The sequence below is a fragment of the Gopherus flavomarginatus genome, chromosome 7 (genome assembly GCF_025201925.1).
Source record: "Gopherus flavomarginatus isolate rGopFla2 chromosome 7, rGopFla2.mat.asm, whole genome shotgun sequence".
Classification (NCBI taxonomy): Eukaryota; Metazoa; Chordata; order Testudines; family Testudinidae; genus Gopherus; species Gopherus flavomarginatus.
Genome location: NC_066623.1, coordinates 82,653,293 through 82,676,497, shown reverse-complemented (window position 1 = coordinate 82,676,497; position 23,205 = coordinate 82,653,293). Strand labels below are relative to the sequence as shown.

The 23,205-nt window shown below is 42.8% G+C and overlaps 1 protein-coding gene across 1 annotated transcript in view; it reads left to right on the top strand.

Moving 5' to 3' along the window:
- Window positions 1-18,720, top strand: part of CCDC18 (coiled-coil domain containing 18) — a 67,750-nt gene extending 49,030 nt beyond the window's left edge. Inside the window, 3 exon segments of the mRNA XM_050962468.1 lie at window positions 76-213; window positions 8,245-8,445; window positions 17,311-18,720. Of these exon segments, the coding sequence (XP_050818425.1) occupies window positions 76-213; window positions 8,245-8,445; window positions 17,311-17,838 (867 nt within the window). The 3' untranslated portion in view covers window positions 17,839-18,720.
- The last annotated feature ends 4,485 nt before the right edge of the window (window positions 18,721-23,205 follow it).

The window sequence follows — 23,205 nt, the reverse complement described above, 5'->3', positions numbered from 1 at the left end:
TTCGTATGTTTGGATGTAAGGTGCCATATAAGTGCAAAATGCCATTAACATTATTTATTATATACTATCTTACAGGACGCTCATGCAAACCGTTTGGCAGAAGAACTGGGCGCTGCCCAAGCACGTGAAGCTCAGTTACAAGCAAAAATGCAAGCTGAGATAAAAAAGCTTTCATCAGAAGTAGACTTATTAAAGGAGGCTTATGAGCAGGAGGTAAAAGATAAAACTGAACTGACCCTAGCATTTTTACTGTATTGTGCTACATGGGTGTTTTCGTCCACTCAGTCCAGACTAACTATACCTCTCTCCCTTTCCTCCTGTTCTCTCTTCTGGGAAGCATAGTACAAAAATCAAAGATAATGCTCATCACTCCTTATTGTCAGGGAAGGCTGTTTTCTCTTTACATAAATCTGTCTTACTAAGATATAAACCCTGCTACATATTCCATAAGGACAAGATTGTGTCTCATACTCACAAATCATTCTTATCTGGAGGCAATACAGGTTTTCATACCACACAGGAAATCACACTGCCATCCCTTTTGCCCAAACCCCGGCACCAGAAGGAGAAAACATGGCACAAAATTGATATGAGGAAAGCAATGAAGATATACTTGAAGTGGAAAAAACAATTCAGGAAATCATCCTGTATGTCCTTTCATCATAAATGTCTCGATTTAAAAAAAAATTAATTCCACTGTTGCAAGATGAATAAAATATAGCATCACAGAAACATTCTCTGCAATAGGGAAAGCTATTCTAGAGAGGATCTGAGCCCATTCAAAACTTTCTATGGCTGCTGCTTGGTCTGAAAGAACATCAACCACCATAAAAGAAATCAGTTAATACCTCCATTAATATGGCTGTCAGATACTGCAAACTGATTTGATATTCCGCAGAGCCACCCTTTGGCAAGAATCTGCCCAAGTGGGGATTCCTAAATAATCTGTTTCACTATGTTTGAGGAAAGGGATTTTTGTGTCTGTCTTATCCTTCTCGCCATACTGCTTTTTCCTAATTGCTCACTACATCCCACATAGACTGGGCTGAGGAAGAGATCTGGATGCAGAGTGGGAAGTTGACTTCTCCCCCCACCCAATCCACCCCACTCGGAATACATTTTTTGAGGGCAAGTGAAATCATCGGGTGACAATTTTTCCTTTTTAATTATTATTGCTGCTTTCTCTATGGAGGTTGGTGAAGGTCTAGCTACAATTGTTAGAAGAATAGTTCCATGCAGAAATGAGGAAATATGGGACTGCAGTCGAAGTTAAAGGGCTGGGAGGAAAAAAAAAACTTCAAGAAAACTCAGAATGGCTTATTTATATTTTCTGAAAATGTGAAAGGGGTTCCAAAATACAGCTTGACAGACTTAGCTTAAATTACAAAAGTAGATTGCATTATTTCTGGGGGAAAATGAAACCTTCATATCCCTAGTTTCTTCTTTTTTTTTTTCTTCTGATTGCACATGTGCACCCTGAGCACAGTTGTTCGAAATTTTTTCCCTCAGTGATACCCGTTGCAGCAGCTTAAGTGCCCTCTGCTGCTGCTGCACTCTTATAGTACCAGTATAAAGCGCCCAGCTGACCCCACACCCCCTCAGTTTCTTCTTACCTCCCGTTACAGTTGCTGGAACTGCTATCCTTGTTTTTGCAAGCTTTCTCACTTGTCTTGTTTTCTTCTTTCTGTATCTAGTTAGTTTTAGTCAGTTTTAGCTAATTTTAATGAAGTTCTGTAACTCTGTGTTGTCCATTCCCCTATGCCGAGGCATGCTTTGATGACTGGGCTTTACGCTCTGTGCCTCCTACAACTAGGCTATGCCCCTGCACAACCCGCACTCAAGCTGTCTGAAGTGCCTCGAAAAGCTCATGCTGGGAACTGTTGCCAGATCTGGAAGAACTTTAAGCCTTGCACGAAGTAAGACCATGAGGGCAGGCTAAAATTTTTGCTCATGGAGGCAGCACTGAGACCTCTGTCTGAGCCAGAGCGGTCAGACTTGGCACAAAGCACCTTTGCCGTTGGTAAAGAGTGCGCCTCCTACTGTATTGGAGTCCCGGCATCAGTCACCATCCCGGATGGCTGAGAGGAGGCAAATCCTGGCACTGAAGATGGCCAGGCATGGGGATTAGAGTAGAATGCAATCTGAACCAAATACTCTTCTGTCTTGGTACTGCAGAAGCTAGCACCATTGACTCTGGCACCTATGCAGGTACTGTCAAGTCCAGTACTGGAAGAGCTGTTTACATTTGCGGCACAACACAGTACTGATACTACCTCAGTACCAACCATATGGCATTTGCTGCGGCCGGAGAATATCTTTTGCTGTTGGTACTGGTATTGCCGGCAATACAAGATTCAGTGTTGTTGGTGCCTAATGGACAGGAGGGAACATGCTGGATCCTGTCATTGTTGGGTACCATGCCCTTCAGTACTGTCAAAAGGGAAACCATATCACCAGTCTCTGGAACTGATAGGAATGGCACCATCATGGTCCCTGGAGAGAGAGAGACTGAATCAGAGGTTGGGTCTTATTCCTCCCATCCAAGAAGCCTCTCTCTAGCTACTCCTCCAGGCATTTCCACCCTTCCATGCATCCAGACACAGGAGTACCATCGAGTGCGTGGTCAGGTCGTCACTGGGGACCTATGCCAGTCCAGTGGTCCTTTTGGAACCCCTGGGGTTTTCCCCAGTTTCCAGGGCTTATTCCAGGGGTGCCTATTGGGTGACCTCGGAAAGAAGGGCATTCTTATCCTCTTGGACAGCGCCTGGTCTGGACTCTGGTACTGACCCCGGAGCCAAACTGCACGAACCAGCTCAACCAGATCCTGCTGAGGAAGAAAGAGAAGAAGAGCTTCCACAGCTGGTGCTGGCCTCCTCCCCTGATGAAGCAGTCGCAGGAGAAGGTGTGTTGCCTCCCAGGGATGACGATAAGGCTCACCAAGAGTTATTGAAGAGGGTGGCCTTAAATCTGGGTGTACAGGTGGAGGTAGAGAAAGTCCTCCCATAGCCTGGTTGACATTTAAGTCACTACGGCCCCCTCAAAAGTAGCTCTGCCTCTCAATGAAGCCATTATGAAACCTGTTAAGAGCTGGTGGCAGACCCCATTTCCCTTCCCTCATGTCAAAAAGGGCTGAACAAAAATACTTTGTTTCTGTACACCCATCCCCCGCCCAGGATCCCTCATAGTAGCTGCTGCCAATGAGAGAGAAAGGCAGGGTCATCAGGGTGCAACCCCAAAAATCAAAAATTTCAAAGAAATTAAACTTGTTCAGTAGGAAAGTTTATTCTACTGGGGGTTACAACTTAGAACTGCAAACAAGCAGGTGCTGCTGGGCAGGTATGATTTTACTTGCAGAAGTTCAAGAATTTGCTTGCACAAGAGACTATGCAAGAGTTCTCACTGGTGGACAAGGGAAAAAAATCAGTGATGAGGACTTTGTTGCAAGCTTCTTTGGATGCGGCTGACTCATCAGCCAGGTCCATGGCTTTGGCAGTGATCATGTGCAGGAGTTTGTGGCTACAGTCCTCAGGACTCCAACAGGACCTATCTTTCGAAGGAGCTTCACTCTTTTCAGAATACACTGATGCGAAACTGCATGGTCTGAAAGACTCCAGGGCGACCCTTAAATCCCTTGGATTATACACACCTGCTCCTTCAAGGAAGCCCTGCGGACCTCAACACCATCTGATATGACAGCTTTGGCTGTCTGTCATGATCTGCAGAGGGAGAGAAGCAGAAATTTTAGGTATAGGCCACCACCCCCTTCTACCTCAGTGTCAATGCCTGCCCCACCCAGTCGCCCAAGGGGTTCTAAGCAGGCTTTTTGATGGAATGCTCGAGGACACCATACCAGTTCCCATGATTCCAGACCCTATTTTGCCTTTATTTGCAAATAGCCTTTTCCACTTTCTCAGTGCTTGGTCCCGTATTGCCATGGCCTTTTCCACTTTCTCAGTGCTTGGTCCCGTATTGCGTGTTGAGCACTGTGGGACTGTGATGCACCCTCCAGTTTATTTCTACCCTTGCTTCCCAGTCTCCCTCCCTGTATTTTCAGGGACCCCTCTCACGAAGAGCTTCTGGTTTGAGAGGTTCAATCTCCCCTTTGGGTGACCGAGGTTCTGTAGAATTTAAAAGTGATAAAATTCCCCTTAAATTAAAATTAAATAAATTCCCCTTATTTCCTAATCCCAAAAGCCAAGGGCGGTATCAAACCCATTTTAGACCTGCAGCAGCTCAACAACTATCTCAAGAAAATAAAAGTTCTGCATGGTCACCCTGGTATCCATTATCTCTCCCTGAATCCCAGTGATTTGTACGCCACCCTTAGGAGATGCCTATTTTCAAAAATTGATATACCAAGGACAGAATGTTCCCTAGATTCATAGCAAACCACTCACACTACTAATTCACAGTTCTCCCATTCGGTCTGTCTGCGGCTCAGCAGGTGTTCACAAAATGCATGGCGGTAGTCTCAGCTTTCCTCAGGAAGCTAGGGGTGCAGGTCTACCCTTATCTAAGTGATTGACTAGTTAAGGGCCAGTCCAAGGCTCAGGTAGTGTCCAACGTTCAACTCATTCAGTCAATTTCAATCCCTGGAAAAATCATGGAGCAGGTCCTCAAGGAATTCAGTTTGAATCACTTGGAGGAGAGGAAAGTGATCAGGAACAGTCAGCATGGATTCACCAAGGGCAAGTCATGCCTGACCAACCTGATTGCCTTCTAGGATGAGGTAACTAGCTCTGTGGATATGGGGAAGGTGTTGGATGTGATATACCTTGACTTTAGCAAAGCTTTTGCTATGGTTTCTCACAGTATTCTTGTCAGCAATTTAACAAAAAAATATGGATTGGATGAATGGACTATAAGGTGGATAGAAAGCTGTCTAGATCATCTGGCTCAACGGGTAGTGATCGATGGCTTGGTCTAGTTGGCAGCCAGTATCAAACGGAGTGCCCCAGGGGTTGGTCCTGGAGCCAATTTTGTTCGTTTATGATCTGGATGATGGGATGGATTGCACCCTCAGCAAGTTCGTGGATGATACTAAGCTGAGGGGAAAGTTAGATACGCTGGAGAGTAGGGATAGGGTCCAGAGTGACCTAGACAAATTGGAGGATTGGGCCAAAAGAAATCTGATGAGGTGTAACGAGGATAAGTGCAGAGTCCTGCACTTAAGACAGAAGAACCCCATGCTCCACTGCAGGCTGGGGACTGACTGACTAAGCGGCAGTTCTGCAGAAAAGGACCTGGGGATTACAATGGACGAGGAGTTGGATAGGAGTTACCAATGTGCCCTTGTTGCCAAAAAGGCTAACAGCATGTTGGGCTGCATTAGGAGTATTGCCAGCAGATTGAGGGAAGTGATTATTCCTCTCTATTCGGCACTGGTGAGGCCACATCTGGAGTATTGCATCCAGTTTTGGGCCCCCCACTACAGAAAGGATGTGGACAAATTGGAGAGAGTCCAGCTGAGGGCTACAAAATGGTTAGGGGGCAGGGGCACATGACTTATGAGGAGAGACTGAGAGAACTGGGATTATTTAGTCAGCAGAAAAGAAGAGTGAGGAGGAATTTGATGGTAGCCTTCAACAACCTGAAGGGGGGTTCCAAAGAGGATGGAGCTAGTCTGTTCTCTGTGGTGGCAGATGACAGAACAAGGAGCAATGGTTTCAAATTGCAGTGGGAGAGTCTCTGTTGGATATTGGGGAAAAACTATTTCACTAGGAGGGTGGTGAAGCACTGGAATGGGTTACTTAGGGAGGTGGTGGAATCTCCATCCTTACAGGTTTTTAAGGCCCAGTTTGACAAAGCCCTGGCTGGGATGATTTAGTTGGGGTTGGACTAGATGACTTCCTGAGGTCTCTTCCAACTCTAATCTTCTATGATTCTATGAACATTCAAGTCCGTATGGTTTCTGATAAATGCAGAAAAATCTACCTTCACTCCGGTGCAGATAGAGTTAATTGGAGCATTGTTTGACTTTACTCAGACCAGGATCTCCCTCCCAGAAACTTGGGCAGAAACTTGGCTGTTCTCACAGAGAACACTGCAGCCATGTTTTACTTCAACTGGTCAGGAGGAGCTCGTTCTTTCCTTGTTTGTCATGAAGCAGTGCAGCTATGGGACTTTTGCATAGCCCACTCAATCAACCTCGAAGCCTCTTACCTTCCGGGAATGCAAAATGAGTTGGCACCTCACCTCAGTGGGTCTTTTTCAGTCACTACATGTGGTCTCTGTGCCCAGATATGGCAAGAGACATTTTCCAGCAGTGGGGGACTAAGATAGGTCTATTTGCGAACAGGTACAACAGGAGTTGTCCCCAATTGTGCTCCTTATAGGAACACAGTCCAGGTTCTATCATGGATGCCTTTCTACTACCATAGATGGAACATCACTGTTATTCGTTCCCACCTTTTCTGCTGGTGCACAGAGCGCTGCTAAAGATCAAGCGAGACCAGGTTATTCAAATAGCCCTAGCATGGGTGTGCCAACACTGGTTCTCCACAATTGTAGATCTCTCAATGGCAACTCCAATTTCACTTCTGTTGCACCTGGACCTGATTTCCCAGGACCGTGGTCAGCTGCTCCACCCGAACCTGAAGTTTCTTCATCTAATGGCTTGAAAACTTCATGGCTAAATCCCAGAGAGCAGGATTGCTCAGAGCAAGTTTGTCAGGTCCTACTAGGTAGTGTAAATCCCTCCAACAGAGCTACTTACCTCTCGAAGCGAAAACGGTTTTCTGTTTGGGCGTGACAACATAGAGTCTCACCCACGCGTTTGCCCATACAAGACATACTTGAGTATCTACTGCACCTGAAACAGCAAGGCTTAGCAATCTCCTTTATCAAGGTTCACCTTGGAGCAATATCAGCTTTCCACCTGCGAGTGGATAACAGGGTTCGGGTTTTTTTTGTTTTTACCACCCCCCCCCCCGCCCCCCCAAATGACATGTCTGTCTGATTCCTCAAAGGCCTAGAAAGGCTTTACTTGAGAGTAAGAGGGCCCGTTCTTCACTGAGACCTGAACTTGGTCTCATCAAAGCTTATGGGACTGCCATTTGAACCTTTGGCAACATGCTCCTTATTATACCTCTCTTGGAATGTGGTTTTCTTAGTGGCCAGCACTTCGGCCAGAAGGGTCTCAGAACTCTATGCCCTCACATTGGAGCTTCTGTACACAGTCTTCTTTAAAGATAAGATGTATTTATGTCCTCACCCCAGTTGCTCCCCAAAAGTGTTTTTGCAATTTCATAGCAATCTGGCAGTCTGTCTACCTGATTCTACCTGAAGCTTGACATTAGACAAGCCTTAGCATTCTACATAAAAAGAACTACACCATTGCGAAAGTCTACCCAACTGTTCATAGCTGTGGCTGAGAGGATGAAAGGCATCCCAATCTCTTCACGGAGAATTTCATCCTGGATTATTTAATTTATTTGCACTTGTTATGATCAGGCAGATGTTTTGCCAACAGCTGTCCTGACTGCTCATTCCACAAGGTCGCAAGGATCCTCCGTAGCATTCATAGTGCAGATCCCTATTCAGGACATTTTGTAAAGCAGTGACCTGGTTATTGGTGTGCACACATTCTCCTCCCAGAACGCCATCACTCAGCTTCCAGAGATGATGCCAAATTTGGCCAAGCTGGTGGGTGGGTGGGTCTGTGTGTGGGTGTGTGAGAGAGAGAACTCTGATTCCTCCACCTATTCAACTGCTTGGGAGACACCTAGCGTGAAATGCATGTGCCATCACTCGAAAGGAAAAAAAAAGTTACTAACCTTCCATAACTCTTGTTTTTCAAGGTGTGTTGCACATGCGCATTCCATGACCTGCCCTCTACATTGGAGTTTTCCAGAAAGAAGGAACCGAGGAGGGTCAGCTGGGCACTTTTATGCTGGCACTAACAGCACACAGCAGCAGAAAGCGCTCAAGCTGCCCTGACCAGTACCACTGTGGGGAAAAAATTTCTGGCAACTGCTTGGGGCATGCACATACCTAGAGTGGAATGGACATGTGCAACACATTTCGAAGAACAACAGTTAATGAAGGTTAGTAACCATTTTTTCTTAGTCAAATCCTGAAAGTATGTCAAACACCCTGACGTGTTAATGGTGATGAGTTTTGAAATTGTTACTTGGACCCCTTCCAGTCTATACATATATTATGTGAAATAAGAAAGAATGGTATTAAAGTTGGCATAAAACAAAATCTGTATAATATTTTCACTTTATTTCTTAAAACTTCTAGAAGCTTGCACATCAGACAAATCAGGAAAGGTGGCAGATGTCCACAGACAGTCAGAAATCTGGCTCTCATCATCTAAGTGGACAATTGCAGCAGCTGAAGCAGGAGTTAGAAGAGGCTCAGGACACTGTCAATAATCTTCAGCAACAACTTCAGGCTAGAAATGAAATGGTTCAAGCTGCAAATGAAGCACTGCTTGTGAAGGTGAGTTAACACAGCAATGTGTTGTACGTGAGACATTTTAAGGCGTCTGTGGGCAAAAACAAAGGCTTTCTTATGGCAACAAATTAATTATCCTCTTTTGCCTCATGTTTGGTTTTACAAGGAATTAGAAGTACCTAAAAGAGTTATCATATAGGCCTAGAGTTTTACTCTGCCATGTGGAAGAACTGGATTTGAGAGCAGCATATGGATTACACATGCTGTATGAGTGGATTGTGTCAAAGCAGTTCAGTCCACAATGAATTAATATACATCTACATATATTAAACAGTCATTTTGTTTTATGCAAAAATGTCTTTATAAAAGGCCAGTTTTGTGTTTTACAAGTGTAAAAATCCTTAAGGAAATACAGTATTGTGAATATATACTGTAATAATAATAGTCCATGTAACCCTGTGATAGGGTGCGACCCACCATTGCGGTGCCTCCTGTTGGCTGTCTTGAGAATTAGCTCTGTGCCCTCTTCTGGTGGCATCTTGCCACCATCACTTCTGCTGCGGGGACCGACATGACTCCCAGGACCGCGGCATCCTCTTCATGACACAGCCAGAGGGCTGTGCCACACTAGGTTCTGCCCCCTTCTGGGGGAATGGCAGTCTGTTGTGCAGCCACTTACTGCGTGGTGAGTGGGGACAGGGAGGACCTGGGCCCTTCCACTACTTCAGGTTCTGGCCCAGGGACCCTGTAGATGAGAGCCACGTGCTGCATCCCCTCCAACCTCTGCCTATTTCTCTGGGTCACCTCCCCACAGTCCCAGTACCTTATCTGCCCTGTCTCAGGGCCTCAGCATGCCAGCAGTCAGCTGGGAACTCACTCTCACTCCCCTGGCCCGCCCAGCACTGCTCTGTCTAAGATATTAGCTTTCTTTCTCCTGCAAGGCAGCCAGTCCTCACTCCTTGAGCTCCAGGGAGCTACTGAAGCTGTTCTTTTCTGCAGTCCTTCTTACATGGGCCAGCCTGGCCCTGACTGGCTGCTCCTCGCAGCCCCTCTCTGATTGACTGACTCCTATGCAGCCTCCCAAGGGTTCTATTAACCCCTTATGGGCCAGTGTGGACTAGATGCCCAATCAAACCCTCCCATTTCTTTTAATTAGCTATAAAAAGATCATTCAGCTATGCCTTACAGGGTATGTCTACACTACGAAATTAGGTCAATTTTTTAGGAATCTATTTTGTACAGTCAATTGTGTCCCCACTAAGCGCATTAAGTCGGTGGAGTGCGTTCACAGTACCAAGGCTAGCATCGACATTCGGAGTGTTGCATTGTGGGTAGCTATACTACAGTTCCCGCCGTCTCTGCCGCCCATTGGAATTCTGGGTTGAGCTCCCAATGCCTGATGGGCAAAAACATTGTCACGGGTGGCTTTGGATACATGTCGTCAGGCCCCCGTCCTTCCGGGAAAGCAACGGCAAACAATTGTTTCTCACCTTTTTTCCTGGGTTACCCATGCAGACTACATACCACGGCAAGCATGGAGCCCGCTCAGCTCACCGTCACCGTACGTCTCCTGGGTGCTGCTGGCAGACTCGGTACTGCATTGCTATACAGCAGCAGCTCTTTGCCTTCATGGCAGTAGACGGTGCAGTACGACTGCTAGCCATTGTCGTCATCTCCTGGGTGCTCCTGGCAGACCTCGGTGAGGTTGGCCAGGGGTGCCTGGACATAAATGGAAGTGACTCCAGGTCATTCTCTTCTTTAAGTTTCATCTCATGGAGATTCAGTCCTGCCTGGAATATCATGCGAGCTGGAGGCTTCTGCCTCAGGCCTGCTCTCCCAGCTGGCAGCACCGCGTGGTCGCACTTACCCCAGCCTACCCCTTGTTCCCATGGTTCATGAAGCCTGGTCAGTAGTAAGGAACAGTTCAACTATAGGCTGAGCAAGTGCAGAATGGAGGTAGAATGTGCCTTTGGATGTTGGAAAGCTCGCTGGCGCTGTTGTGCTCATGAAACATACACAGGCACCCTGGACAGTAGTCGGGAGCTGTTCAACTATAGGCTGAGTAAGTGCAGAATGGTGGTAGAATGTGCATATGGACGATTAAAAGTGTGCTGGCGCAGTTTACTGACTCGATTAGACCTCAGCGAAACCAATATTCCCATCATTATTACTGCTTGCTGTGTGCTCCACAATGTCTGTGAGAGTAAGGGAGAGATGTTTATGGTGGGGTGGGAGGTTGAGGCAAATCACCTGGCCTCTGATTACACGCAGCCGGACACCAGGGCAGTTGGAAGAGCACAATAGGGCGTGCTGTGCATCAGAGAAGCTTTGAAAACCAGTTTCATGATTAACCAGGCTATGATGTGAAAGTTCTGTTTGTTTCTCCTGGATGAAAACCCACCCCCTTGGTTCACTTTACTTCCCTGTAAGCCAACTGCCTCCCCTCCCTCCTTTGATCACTGCTTGCAGAGGCAATAAAGTCATTGTTGTTTCAAATTCATGCATTCTTTATTAATTCATTACACAAATGGGGGAATAACTGCCAAGGTAGCCCGGGAGGGGAGGAGGGAAGTACTGGGTAGGGTGGTGGAGAAGGGAAGGACAAGGCCACACTGCACTTCAAAACTTACTGAATGCCAGCTTTCTGTTGCTTGGGAAGTCCTCTGGGGTGGAGTGGTTGGGTGCCCGGAGGCTCCCCCACTGCATTCTTGAGCATCTGGGTGAGGAGGCTATGGAACTTGAGTAGGAGGGCGGTTGGTTACACAGGGGCTGCAGTGGCGGTCTGTGTTCCTGCTGCCTTTCCTGCACCTCAGCCGTACACTGGAGCATATCAGTTTGATCCTTCAGTAGCCTCAGTATTGCTTCCTGCCTCCTCTCATCATGCTGATGCCACTTATCCTCTTGATCCCCCTGCCTCTCCTCTTGCTCCCGCCACCTGTCCTCTCTTGCGTCCCTCCTGTCCTCGCATTCATTTTGTGCTTTCCTACACTCTAACGTTGTCTGCTTCCACGCATTCTGCTGAGCTCTTTCAGTGTGGGAGGACTGCATGAGCTGAGAGAACATTTCATTGTGAGTGCGTTTTCTTCGGCTTCTAATCTTCGCTAGCCTCTGGGACAGAGATGATAGAGGGAGCATTGAAACATTTGCAGCTGCAGGAGGGAAAAAATGGGAGAGTAGTATTTAAAAAGACACGTTTTAGAGAACAAGGGGTAGACTCTCTTTCATGGTGAACCAAGCTGTTGATCTTGATAGCACATGTGCGTTCTTTACAACTTCGCATTTTGCCTCTTACATTGAGGGCCTGCCGGTTTGGTGTGAGAGATCACACACGCAGGGCTGGCGGGCAACAGAATTCGGCTTGCAGGCAGACATGGTAAGCCACAGTCTTTTGGCTTCTTTAACCTTCATAATATGTGGGACTGGTCCCTGTTACAGCCTCTGTCCTTCATACCCTTGGAGATTTTTTTCAAATATTTGGACATTTTGTCTTTTGGAACGGAGTTCTGATAGCATGGATTCCTCTCCTCATACAGCGATCAGATCCAGTACCTTCCATTTGGTCTATGCTGGAGCTCTTTTGCAATTCTGGGACTCCATGGTCACCTCTGCTGATGAGATCTGCATGGTCATCTCTGAGCTCCCCACGCTGGCCAAACAGAAAGTGAAATTCAAAAGTTTGCAGGGCTTTTCCTGTCTACCTGTGCATCTGAGTTGAGAGTGCTGTCCAGAGCAGTAACAATGGAGCACTCTAGAATAGCTCCCGGAGACCAATACCATGAAATTGCGTCCACACTACCCCAAATTAGACCCAGCAAGGTTGATTTCAGCGCTAATCACTCGTTGGGGAGGAGAACAGAAATCGATTTTAAGAGCCCTTTAAGTTGACAAAAATGGCTTCGTTGTATGGACTGGTGCAGGGTCAAATCAATCTAACGCTGCTAAATTTGACCTAAGCTTGTAGTGTAGACCAGGGAACAGATATAGGTGCAGGATGTAAATAGCTAGATGGCGCCGCTCTTTTAAAGGGAAAAGCTTAAAATACAACAGGTGTCAGAGTGTCAAAATTCCAGTGTTACCACTCAGGGCTGGTCTACACTGGGGAGGGGTGGGGGGAAATCGATCTAAGATACGTAACTTCAGCTACGCTATTCGCGTAGCTGAAGTCGAAGTATCTTAGTTCGACTTACCTGGCCGTCCTCACGGTGGCAAGTCGACTGCCGTGGCTCCCCCGTTGACGCCGCTTACTCCTCCTGCCGAGGTGGAGTACGGGTGTCAATTTGCGGATCAATTTATTGCATCTGGTTGAGATGCGATAAATCAACCCCCAATAGATTAATTACTAACCGCCGATCCTGCTAGTGTATAACTAGCAGGAGTAGCTCTGTATGGTGATGTGTAACACTTTTTTAACAGGTTTTCTTTTTTCTAGTGTGCTATGTTAGATAAAAGTTTCTTCAGTAGATATTCTAATTTACAGGTAGACAGTTCTGCTCCTCTGGGACAATGCAGATAACAAAGCCCGGAATAAAGTGCATAAGAATCAAGACAAACCATTCTCAATTGAAAGGATCCAGCTGTAGAATGAACTTTCAGAGGAGGTTAGATTAATCTGATTACCTTTAGGAAATCATAGAAATGTAGGGCTGGAAGGGATCTTGAGAGATCCCCAAGTATGGCCCCCTGTGCTGAGGCAGGACCTACTACATCAAGACCATTCATGACAGGTGTTGGTTCAACCTGTTCTTAACCTTTTTTGGCAGGAATTCCACAACAGCCCTTGGACTTCTTTTCCAGAGCTTAACTACCCTTATAGTTAGAACATTTTTCCTAATATCTAATATAAAGCTCCATTTCTGCAGATTAAGCCCATTTCCTTTTGTCCTACTTTCAGTAGATAAGGAGAATGATTGATCACCATCCTCTTTATAATAGCCGTTAACATATTTGAAGACTGTTATCGGGTCCCATTCAGTCGTCTTTTCTCAAGACTAAACTTTTTTAACCTTTCCTCTTAGGTCAAGTTTTCTAAATCTTTTATCATTTCTGTTGTTCTTCCCTGGACTGTTTCCCCATCTTTCCTAAAGTGTGTTGCCCAATATGATACAATACTTCAGATGAGGCCTTTCCAGTTAACACTTCAGTTAATATACCCCAGAATGTTAGCCTTTTTTGCAAATACATCACATTGTTGACTCATATTCAATCTGGTGATCCAGTATAACCCCCCCAGATCCTTTCAGCAGTACTACTGCCTAGCCAGTTATTCCTCATTTTGTAGTTGTGCATTTAATTTTTTTCCCTCATAAGCATAGTACTTTTGCATTTTTCTTTATTGGATTTCATCTTGTTGGAGAATTGGTTGAAATCAATTTGTTTAAAGTTGTTTTAAATTCTAATCCTGTCATCAAAAGTGCTAACAACCCCTCCTAATTTCATGTCATCCACAAATTTTATAAGCCTGCTGTCCACTCAGTTGTCCAAATCATTAAAGAAAATATTGAATAGTACTGGACCCAGGACTGACTCATGCAGGATCCTATTAGATAGGACCCCTCCGCCCCCCCCCCCCCCCAGCTTGTCAGCAAATCATTGATAACTACTCTTTGAGTATAGTCTTTCAACTAGTTGTGCACCCACCTAGTAATTTTGTCTAACATGTTTCCCTAGTTTGTAGATGAAAATGTCTTATGGATTGTGTCAAAAGCATTACTAAAATAAAAATATAGTATATTATCTGCATGCCTCCTATCCACTAAGCTAGTAGCCCAGTCAAAGAAGGAACTAGGGTGGTTTGGCATGATTTGGTCTTGACAAATCCATGCTTGGCTATTCCTTAACCTCATTATCCTCTAGATACTCACAAACTGATTGGTTAATAATTTATTCTGGTATCTTTCCATGTGTCAAAGTTAAGCTGACTGATCTATAATTCCACAGGTCCTTTTTGTTCCTCTTTTTAAAGATAGGTGTTATGTTTGTCGTTCTCCAGTCCTCTGGAACCTCACCCATCCTCCATGATTTCTCAAAGATAATGCCACAGTTACTTTTGATATAGCTTTTCCACCATAAGCAGAATGACATTCACAACATCAATCATCTGCTTTTCCTCTTCGCAGGAAAGAAATAGAAAATCTACCCCAAGTATTGTTCCCATTTCCCAGTAAGGGAGGAAAGCCAGAGACTCCATGAACCCTACTAAGGACATAACTGTTGCTAAATCTAGTTTATGTAGAAGGCACTCAGATACTCTAGTGGTGGATGGCAGTGAAAAACCCTGAGAAAGAAGATGTTACTTTACTGCTAATGCCTATTCCTAGAACACTGCCCAGTCCACTAATTACAATTTTGAAAGGAGAAGGGCCATGTTTCACTTCCTTGTTCAAGTCTGTTGACATTTGAGGTACTGCCTCTCAAATTCTACTTCTATATGCATCTTAATTTTCCCAACTGCCTCAAACTTATGATTTTGATTTTCTTTATTATAATTTTTGCAGTGACTGATGGTAAGAGACTCATCTTTTATACTGATTTGTGCTGTCCATAATATCTCTTTAAAAATGCAGTGTGAGTTTTTCAGACTTTTCTCTCCACAAGTATTCACATTGTGCTAGATAGATTATGGAGTTCCTCAGTCCTGGTAGTCATCTTTTTTCTGAGAAATTTTATTGATGAACTATTGATGTCACTGAGGATTGTCAACTCTAATAAAATTTCTGTTTTTATGGCAAACATTACTTCTGTCTCCTCTTGTACACTCCAACTCTAGCTGAGGGCTTCCTTCATGGAAGTGCTGAGTGTGGGTGGCAGTTAATTCCCCTCCCCCCAATCCAGGTATCAGGTTTTTTCCACTGTTTTATAGCATGTCCCATATGGGCCATCTTGGTGTGAATGTCTTCTTCTGTAGATTTAAGATGGCAATCATTCTCCATTTTTTTTCTAATGTCCTTCATTTTGGAAATTGATTTTTTTTCAAAGAGTGAATTTTTGAAGCCAGAAAAATGGTAGCACACTTTTCTAATGAGAGATGCTTACAGTGAGATTGCCGTCCACATGATATTCCAGGCATGTAGATGTTGGAAATTTCATAACTCTGCCCTTTTGTATGCTTTTGATCATATTGCTGATTTGTTTGGCACCAAATAAAAATTGACCCTGATGTTGGTACTAAGAGACTTTGCAGGAGAAACATCATTTTATTGTTTGTAGAATGGTAGTGCCCAAGAGTGCAAGTCATAACCAGGACAATTGTGCTATGCACTGTACAAACACAGAATAAAAAGACCCAGAAAAACTTACAATCTATCTACAAACAGATTGTTGGCTGGAGGAGTACAAGGAAATGAGACAGTATTGGTCAGCATGAATGGCAGTGGTCTCAGCACATTAGTGGCCTAACCATTCATTTTTTTTTTGTTGGCATCATGGCAATGGGGAGTTTTAAGGAGGGATTAGAAGAAGGCTAATGAGGTAGCTTCATCAGTGTTTGCAGGGGAGCTCCTTACAAGCATGAGGGGCAGCATGGGAGAAAGCATGAAGGAGCTAGTTTGAAAATGTGACTAGTGGATGATGGAGGCTGGCATCATTTGCCAGTCAGAGGCAATATTTGACATCTCTTTAGTGAGAGATGATAGGTAGGGTGGGGATAGGCCCCAAAGGGCCTTGAAAGTGTTTAATGTAATAGAGAAGGGGATGCAAAGAGGAGGTGTTAATGATGGAGTGAGAAAACTATCTTTGCAGCAGCATTCCAAATGGATATGAGCAGGGCAAGACTGAAGTTGTCAATGCCAGAGAAAAAGATATTGCAGTAATTGAGACATGAGGTGAGAACCTGGATGACTGTTTTTTAGCCATGTAGATGCTATGCAGAAAGAATAAGCAAGATTTAGACATAGCCCGGACATGAAGACCTAGCGAGAGCTCCAAGTGGAAGTTGATGCCCAGGTTATGGGATTGAGTGACAGGCAGGATTATGATGTTTCCACAGTGATTAAGGAGATAGTGGGAAATGTATTTACATGTGGCACAGAATACAGAGGATAGTTCTGATGGACTGTAGTGGGGCGGCTCCCCCACTCCAGCTGAAAAGGGGAAAGTCAGTCCTGGGAGAAGGTTGTGGCTGAGAGCTGCTAAGCTGGGCTGATTGGGGAAGTGGCTGCAGCTGGGCCAGGCCCCAATCAGGCCATAGCTGGCCTGTATAAAAAGGCTGTGAGCCAGAGGCCCAGGAGGCTCTCTCTCTAGTCTTGGAGGGAGCAGGGGCTGGTTGCCTGCAGAAAGGGTACTGGGAGTGAAGCAGGGCTAGGGAAAGGCCAGGGGAGCTCTACGCTAGCAATTCCTCAGGCTTCAGGGCCTGGTCCAAGGCCCATAGAGCGGGGGAGAGAGAGAGCTCAGTGGTTTGAGCATTGGCTTGCTAAACCCAGGGTTGTGAGTTCAATCCTTGAGGAGGCCATTTGGGGATTGGTCTTGCTTTGAGCAGGGGGTTGGACTAGATGATCTCTTGGGGTCCCTTCCAACCCTAATAATCTATGATTCTATGGGAGGCAGGCAAAGGCAGCAGGTCTGAACCCCCTGCCTATCATGAGTGGCTTTTACACTGCAGTCCGCCCAGGGAGCAGGGGCTTAGTGATGACTGGCAGTAGCCCAGATTGAGGCAAGGTGTGCATTAGAGGGTTGGGGGTTCCCCAGAGAGGGGAGACCCAGAGGCAGAGTGTGGGGGCTATTGCCAGGGAGCAGCACCACAGATAAAAGGGCACTGGAGTCTGGGAGGGACACTGGCCTGCAGATGGTGCCAAGGCTGGAAAAGAGCTAATTCCCTGAGACAACCAGCAGGAGGCACCGCAGGGGTGAGTCCCACATATTTACATGGACATTAGCATTTTTTAAAAATGCAAAATATGTTTTATTGCATTGTAGGAATCTGAAGTAACGAGATTACAAACAAGAATTTCTGGGCATGAAAGAACAGAAGGCATCAAGAAGCTACCAATCCCGCTTGTATTATCAGATCATATGCTCTTCGATGTTCAAGAACAGGATTCTTCCAGAAATTCTCATACGTCATATTTCAAACATAGAAAACTGCGTCGTTCTATAAGTGCTAGTGACCTAGGTGTCAAACATGATGATTCTCTAGATCTATCAAAAACGATGTTAAAAGACTTCAAACAAATGCTTACATTAAAGCCCTCAATGTGTCCAGAGAGTCAAAAGGATTTTCTTCATACTCCACCAAACAGTTTGAATGAATCTTCATTCGATCCCCTCACATACATTGTAGATGAAGATGTGACATCAGACAGTAATGACTTCCAGACACTTAGTGGAATGCTAAAATATATCAACAAAGAAATGAGGCAGTCTGAAAATGCTTCTGTACAAATATCATGTGGTACAAACTCAAAGGAGAATCAAGAATCTGGTTTGTGGTACAGTAATTCTTAATTTAATTGTGACTGTTTGTTTATATAGGGATGGTTCATTAACATTTGTTTTTATTTATGGCAGCGAGTTCCCAAATGTATCCAGGATGTAGATCACACACGTTTTAGTGAGACCATTTCATATATCACCCAGGGATTTTTTTAATTAAAGATACACTGTCAAGTAACTAAAGCTCAGAATTTAACTTTTTGTTTAAACCTTTCAGACAACATAATAGGCCAAGTTCTGCGCTCAGTTGCACCAGAATAATTCCGCAAACTTTAATGGAACTACTCCCAGTTTATATTGGTGTAAATGACAGCAGATATTTCCCGTGTCAATAGAAATATTTCATGATTTCATATATTTTATTAGCATTTCAATAAATAGATTTTTTTTTTTAAAAAAACATTCCCCCTACAATACTGGGGACTTGAATACAACACTCTTCGAGGTGAAGTTTTTGTTTGCCTTTACTTTGGTGCGTCTAAAGTCTTGCACAACATAACTATTCCTAGTAGTCACTCCTAGCAGCCAACACTTCCTTATAGAAAGTGAAACAGATTTATAAACCAAATGAAACAGACTAGTTCACTTTCACTATTGAAGCTGAGTGAAGTGCAGAATACAAATGGCACAACTGGAGAAAAATTCTTAGAATTTTGATAGAGTTATGGTAATGTTGCTAATGACATTTATTCCTTTAAAATGTATAATCTTTATGGGTTTAATAGGATTATAAATGAGTATTTCTTCACAAATCATTCTGCTTAATTTGTTATTTACAAGTTTGCCATTTTTGTATTCTTATCAAAGTACTGTATATGTTCAGTGTAGAGTCTGAGCAACTGTTGGATACCCGTAGATTATATATAAATATTTATTAAATATTGAGATATTTTAGTCTATGGGTCTTTTGCACTATATTATGTATCTCAGTGCTGACACTTATGAATTTCCAGAGAAGTTGTCTCTTATTGCGGTAGAAACTATTATAAAGCAACACCTATTGATGTTTCTAGGCAAGGCTGCAGGATGTGAGAAAGAGACTGTGGACATCAAACATGCTGTAACTTGTTTATTTTAATCTTTGATCAGTTCCATAAGAGAGCTTATTTAAGAGAAAAACTTTAAAGAGATATTATTGCAAGACCACCCTCAATACAAATGGATTTTGATCTGGAAAATTAAACAAGGAAGTTGAAAGTAAGATTCTGACTACAAATACTACTTTAACTAGCATACATATCTATTTTAGGGACAAAGACTGTGAAGAGAGACTATCACCGTGTGACAAGCAATAAACCAGAAGTGGAATTGTTGCAACATAACATAGCATAGCATTCAAAGAGGAAATTTTAATGTAGTAGTGATGTACATAGTTAAATATATTTATATTGATTGTAAACCCCAACCCTCTTGTTTTTCCAATTTTAGTTTTAATATTATTGCTTTGAAATAATTTGTATGGCAACTTTGTTTTGGAAATAAAGGGTTGGTTTTTTTTTAAAAAGTTTCCTTAAATTATAGGGATAAATTTGGGTGGTCCTTTGTGACTAGGATTTTTTAAATCAAAGTCCTTACTCTTTATATGTAAATTCTACCTAAAAGCCTTCCTGAGTCATTGCTTCATTCTCAATTTTTGTTGGGAAGGTTTTATCTTTAGTGTAGTGCAAATGTACGATTGCTGACAAAAGAGGCTTTTCTTCACACTGTCAAATATAAGGCCATTTAGAATAAAGGTTGAGCATAATATTGAGTGAAGACTTTAAACAGAATCTTGCTTGTCTCACTCCCATGAGTATGCTCATCCTTCTTTAGGGGAAGGAAACTCAAGGCCTTAGCCAACTCTTTTTGAAGTCCACGGACAAGCTCCCATGTGTTTCAGTGGAAGCAGAATTGCGTATTTAAGTTGTCTTATTTTAAATTATGAATTAATACATTAATTTATGTCTCTTGGTTTTTGGCTTTTCAAAATCTCACTCAACTTAGCCCTTACAAATGTCTTCACTATGCCCTCAGTCTCTAAAGTTTAAAAAAAATAAATAAAGGTGTAGGGATCATATACAACAAATCCGGGAACTAGGTGGACTTACGGGCATGAAGTCTGACTCTCCTATGCAATCCTGAATCTACAGAGTTGAGATTCCAAAGCTTTAAAATATTAAATCACTCAGTGAATCATGCTAAAAATGTACATGTGTGAAAAACAAGCTATTAGCAATGAAAGTATTTCAGAAGAGCAGAAAATAATATAATGCTGTTAAGGATTTAAGGCCCAAATGTGCATATTTAGAAATCATTAAGGGTGCATCTCAACTTGTAAAACCAGCACTTGTATTTCAGCAATTGTGCAGGTGAAATTGCTACATAGACACAGAGTTTAGGCATTTTTACCAGTGTCAGGAAAACCTGCTCCACCAGTGCAACTACACCATTGCTGGCAGCTCCTGAAATACAGGTACAGATTTTGCCCACATAAACAAGGCCTAAATACACAAGGTACATGTTTCTACAGCTCCAGTTTTGGCTGTTTGGAAAGATTTATGCACTGTAACAAAAGGACTTAGTTTACTTTTGGAAATAACTACATTTTACATTTTTTTAAATCAAGCCATTTGTTTCCCTACAGAATAACAACAATTAAAATCTATTAGAACTGTCTTGGCCAGTGTAATAACTGAAAAATAGTTCAACAGATTTAAACCATTTTTCTCTAAACAAACCAGTAGGCCTCTAGGCTAATAATGTCTGTGCTAAGTTTCAGACAGATCTCTTTTAAAACAATAGAACTTGAAACATTTGACCTCTCAAACCAGGATTTCAAAGGGAAAGCTTAACCTGCCCTTAATTAGAGTTGCATTACCACATTGGAATTTCATCGTCGTAGGTTGTATAAAGCCTAGCTTGCCCCTCTTACGTGTGCTAAATATAAATGTGCATTAACAGCAGAAGCATTTTTGTCTAATAGCTGAATCAGCTAAATAAGTGTGAGCTGAAATTTTTTATCTGGCCATTTGGCTTGCCTAGTGAAGTCAGAATCAAACCTGATAGCCAAGGTTAAATTATAATTTCATTTATCTCATTAATTTTAGATATTGTCATTATTGTGCCTTGTTTGAAAATCTAATTATTCTGCTTGTTACATTAGCAACTGTATTTTTATTGGTTTGGAAGGTAGGAAAAACCTTTGTGCCAAACGATAATTTCACTTTAGTAGGGATCTAAACAAGCCATTTCTTTATATGCCTATATAAAATGGTTATTAACGATACTGGAACATTGAGTGCACCTTTCCAAACTGTATTAGATAATATGGAATTATTGATTCTTATAAAATATACACAGAACAAGAATATTGTCATTCTGAATGCTTTTTAGAAGTGTAACTGTTAGTATCATTTTATGTAGCTCTAAAGTTGCAAGAGACTCACTCAAACATTTCTTACTGAATTGTAATTTATCTATTTGTTAACCATGTATATTGACATATTCTAACATTAAGGGTGGACCCATACTAAATTCCCAGCTTTAACTGTCTCCAAATTTTGGAGGAATTCAGATCTAAGCCAAACCTCTGTGTGCGTGATCTTCTTTTCTTAGTCAAAGGTTTTGTTTTGGTAGTAAGATCTCAAAGCATCTGAGTTCTTTTAGCTTGTTCAGTAAGCAAAACGCAAAGGGCTCTTGTATCTGCATGACTGTTACAACTGTTCTACTACAGCTCTAGTCTTGTAACTTCCTTTCCTCCTCCCTTAGGATATCTCTTTATTTTCACTTCCTCTGGGTGTGGCTCTTCTCTTCTTTCACTGAAGACTAGAGAGAAATTAACCAGAGAGTTACTTCCCCAATCTAAGTCTGCTGCAACTGGGGGACTATCACCCCCCTAGTAAAGTACCCCAACAATTATTTGTGTTAGACTGGTGCATTGTGAACTCCCTTTCTTACAATTCCCTCTGAAATGGTGTCTTTATTTGCTTAATTGCTATTTATTCACTCCCTCAATTCACTTAATAGCTCTTTGAGTGGCCTCTACATATTTCCACTTATAAGATGTGCTGGCCAGGTGTGGTTTAGACTGTGGAACTAGTAATTAAAATATCTAATGTGCCCCTCTCCTCACCATTTGTGAATGTTCTGAGGGCTAGGTTATAAAAAGAAAGTGTCACACTCCAGCTGAGCGCCCTCTCCCGTCCAGATGACAATTCAGAAAATGTTCCATGCAACAACCCAATCCTTCTCTTCAGTGCCTTTCAGACCAATACTTTAGTAGGTTTTAGAAAGAGTTTTGGTACATTTTAAAAAAATCTTAATGTTACTTCCCTTATTTAGGCAGAAAAAAGGGCCAAATAATTTCTAAACGGGTTTAATTATATATCCATGAAGTTTATAATTTAGCACCAGTCTCTCTCCCTCAAGGGATTAGAGCCCATTCCACTAAAGCCAGAGCAGCATCTATGGATTTTTTAAAAAACATGCCACACTCCTTGAAATACCTTTCAGATTCAATTTTACAAATGCCAGTCTTACAAAAGACCAGTGACACAAACTATTTTTCAAAGCAGGGATTAAAAAAAATCATATAATGAAAGTGATGTTGATGAAGAACAAGTCAACATCGCTTCACATTCCAGTGCCTTCAGTGTACTGGAAATTGCTTTGCAGTGATTTGAAGGACAAGAAAGTGATGAAGTGCACCATATTGCAACTTATGCACCACATTTACTGTAATTTTGAGATGTTTAATTTTATGAACTTTTCCATTTTAAATTCCTCAGTCCCTGATTAGTTTGTAAAACATGGCTATTACTATATATAAGGCAGCTACCTTGGGTTCTATTCATACTTTCACTAGACATTATTCTCCAGACTTGGTATCCAAAACAAATGCTACATTTGGCAGGGCAGTTCTGCAGTCTCTGTTTAATTAGGACTTCATATCCTTCCTTATGAGATTACTGTTTGCTAAACTATCCCATGAGTGGAAATATGCAGAAATCACTCATTAGAGGAAGAAATGAAGGTTACTTACCTGTAACTGGATCTTTGCTGTGCATATTCACATTCCTTCCCCTCCTTACCCTCTTCCTTGGAGTCCTAATTTCTAGAAGGAACTGGGATGGTTGGAGTTCTATGCCCCTTTTCATAACTTTGCACTCAGGATGTTTGCAAACATTGACAGGAGTAAGAAAGGGGGCAGAGGAGTGTTCCTACAATCATTGCTTAAGTTCCATTATCTTAAGTTGCACGCAGTCGGCACATCCCCTGAGCGTGAATAGACAGAGTCCATTTCAAACAACTGGTTATAGGTGAGTAATCTTTATATTTTAGTGAAAGACTAAAATTTATGACTATATGTGACTAAATTTTCTCCATATGAGAATCATGTTT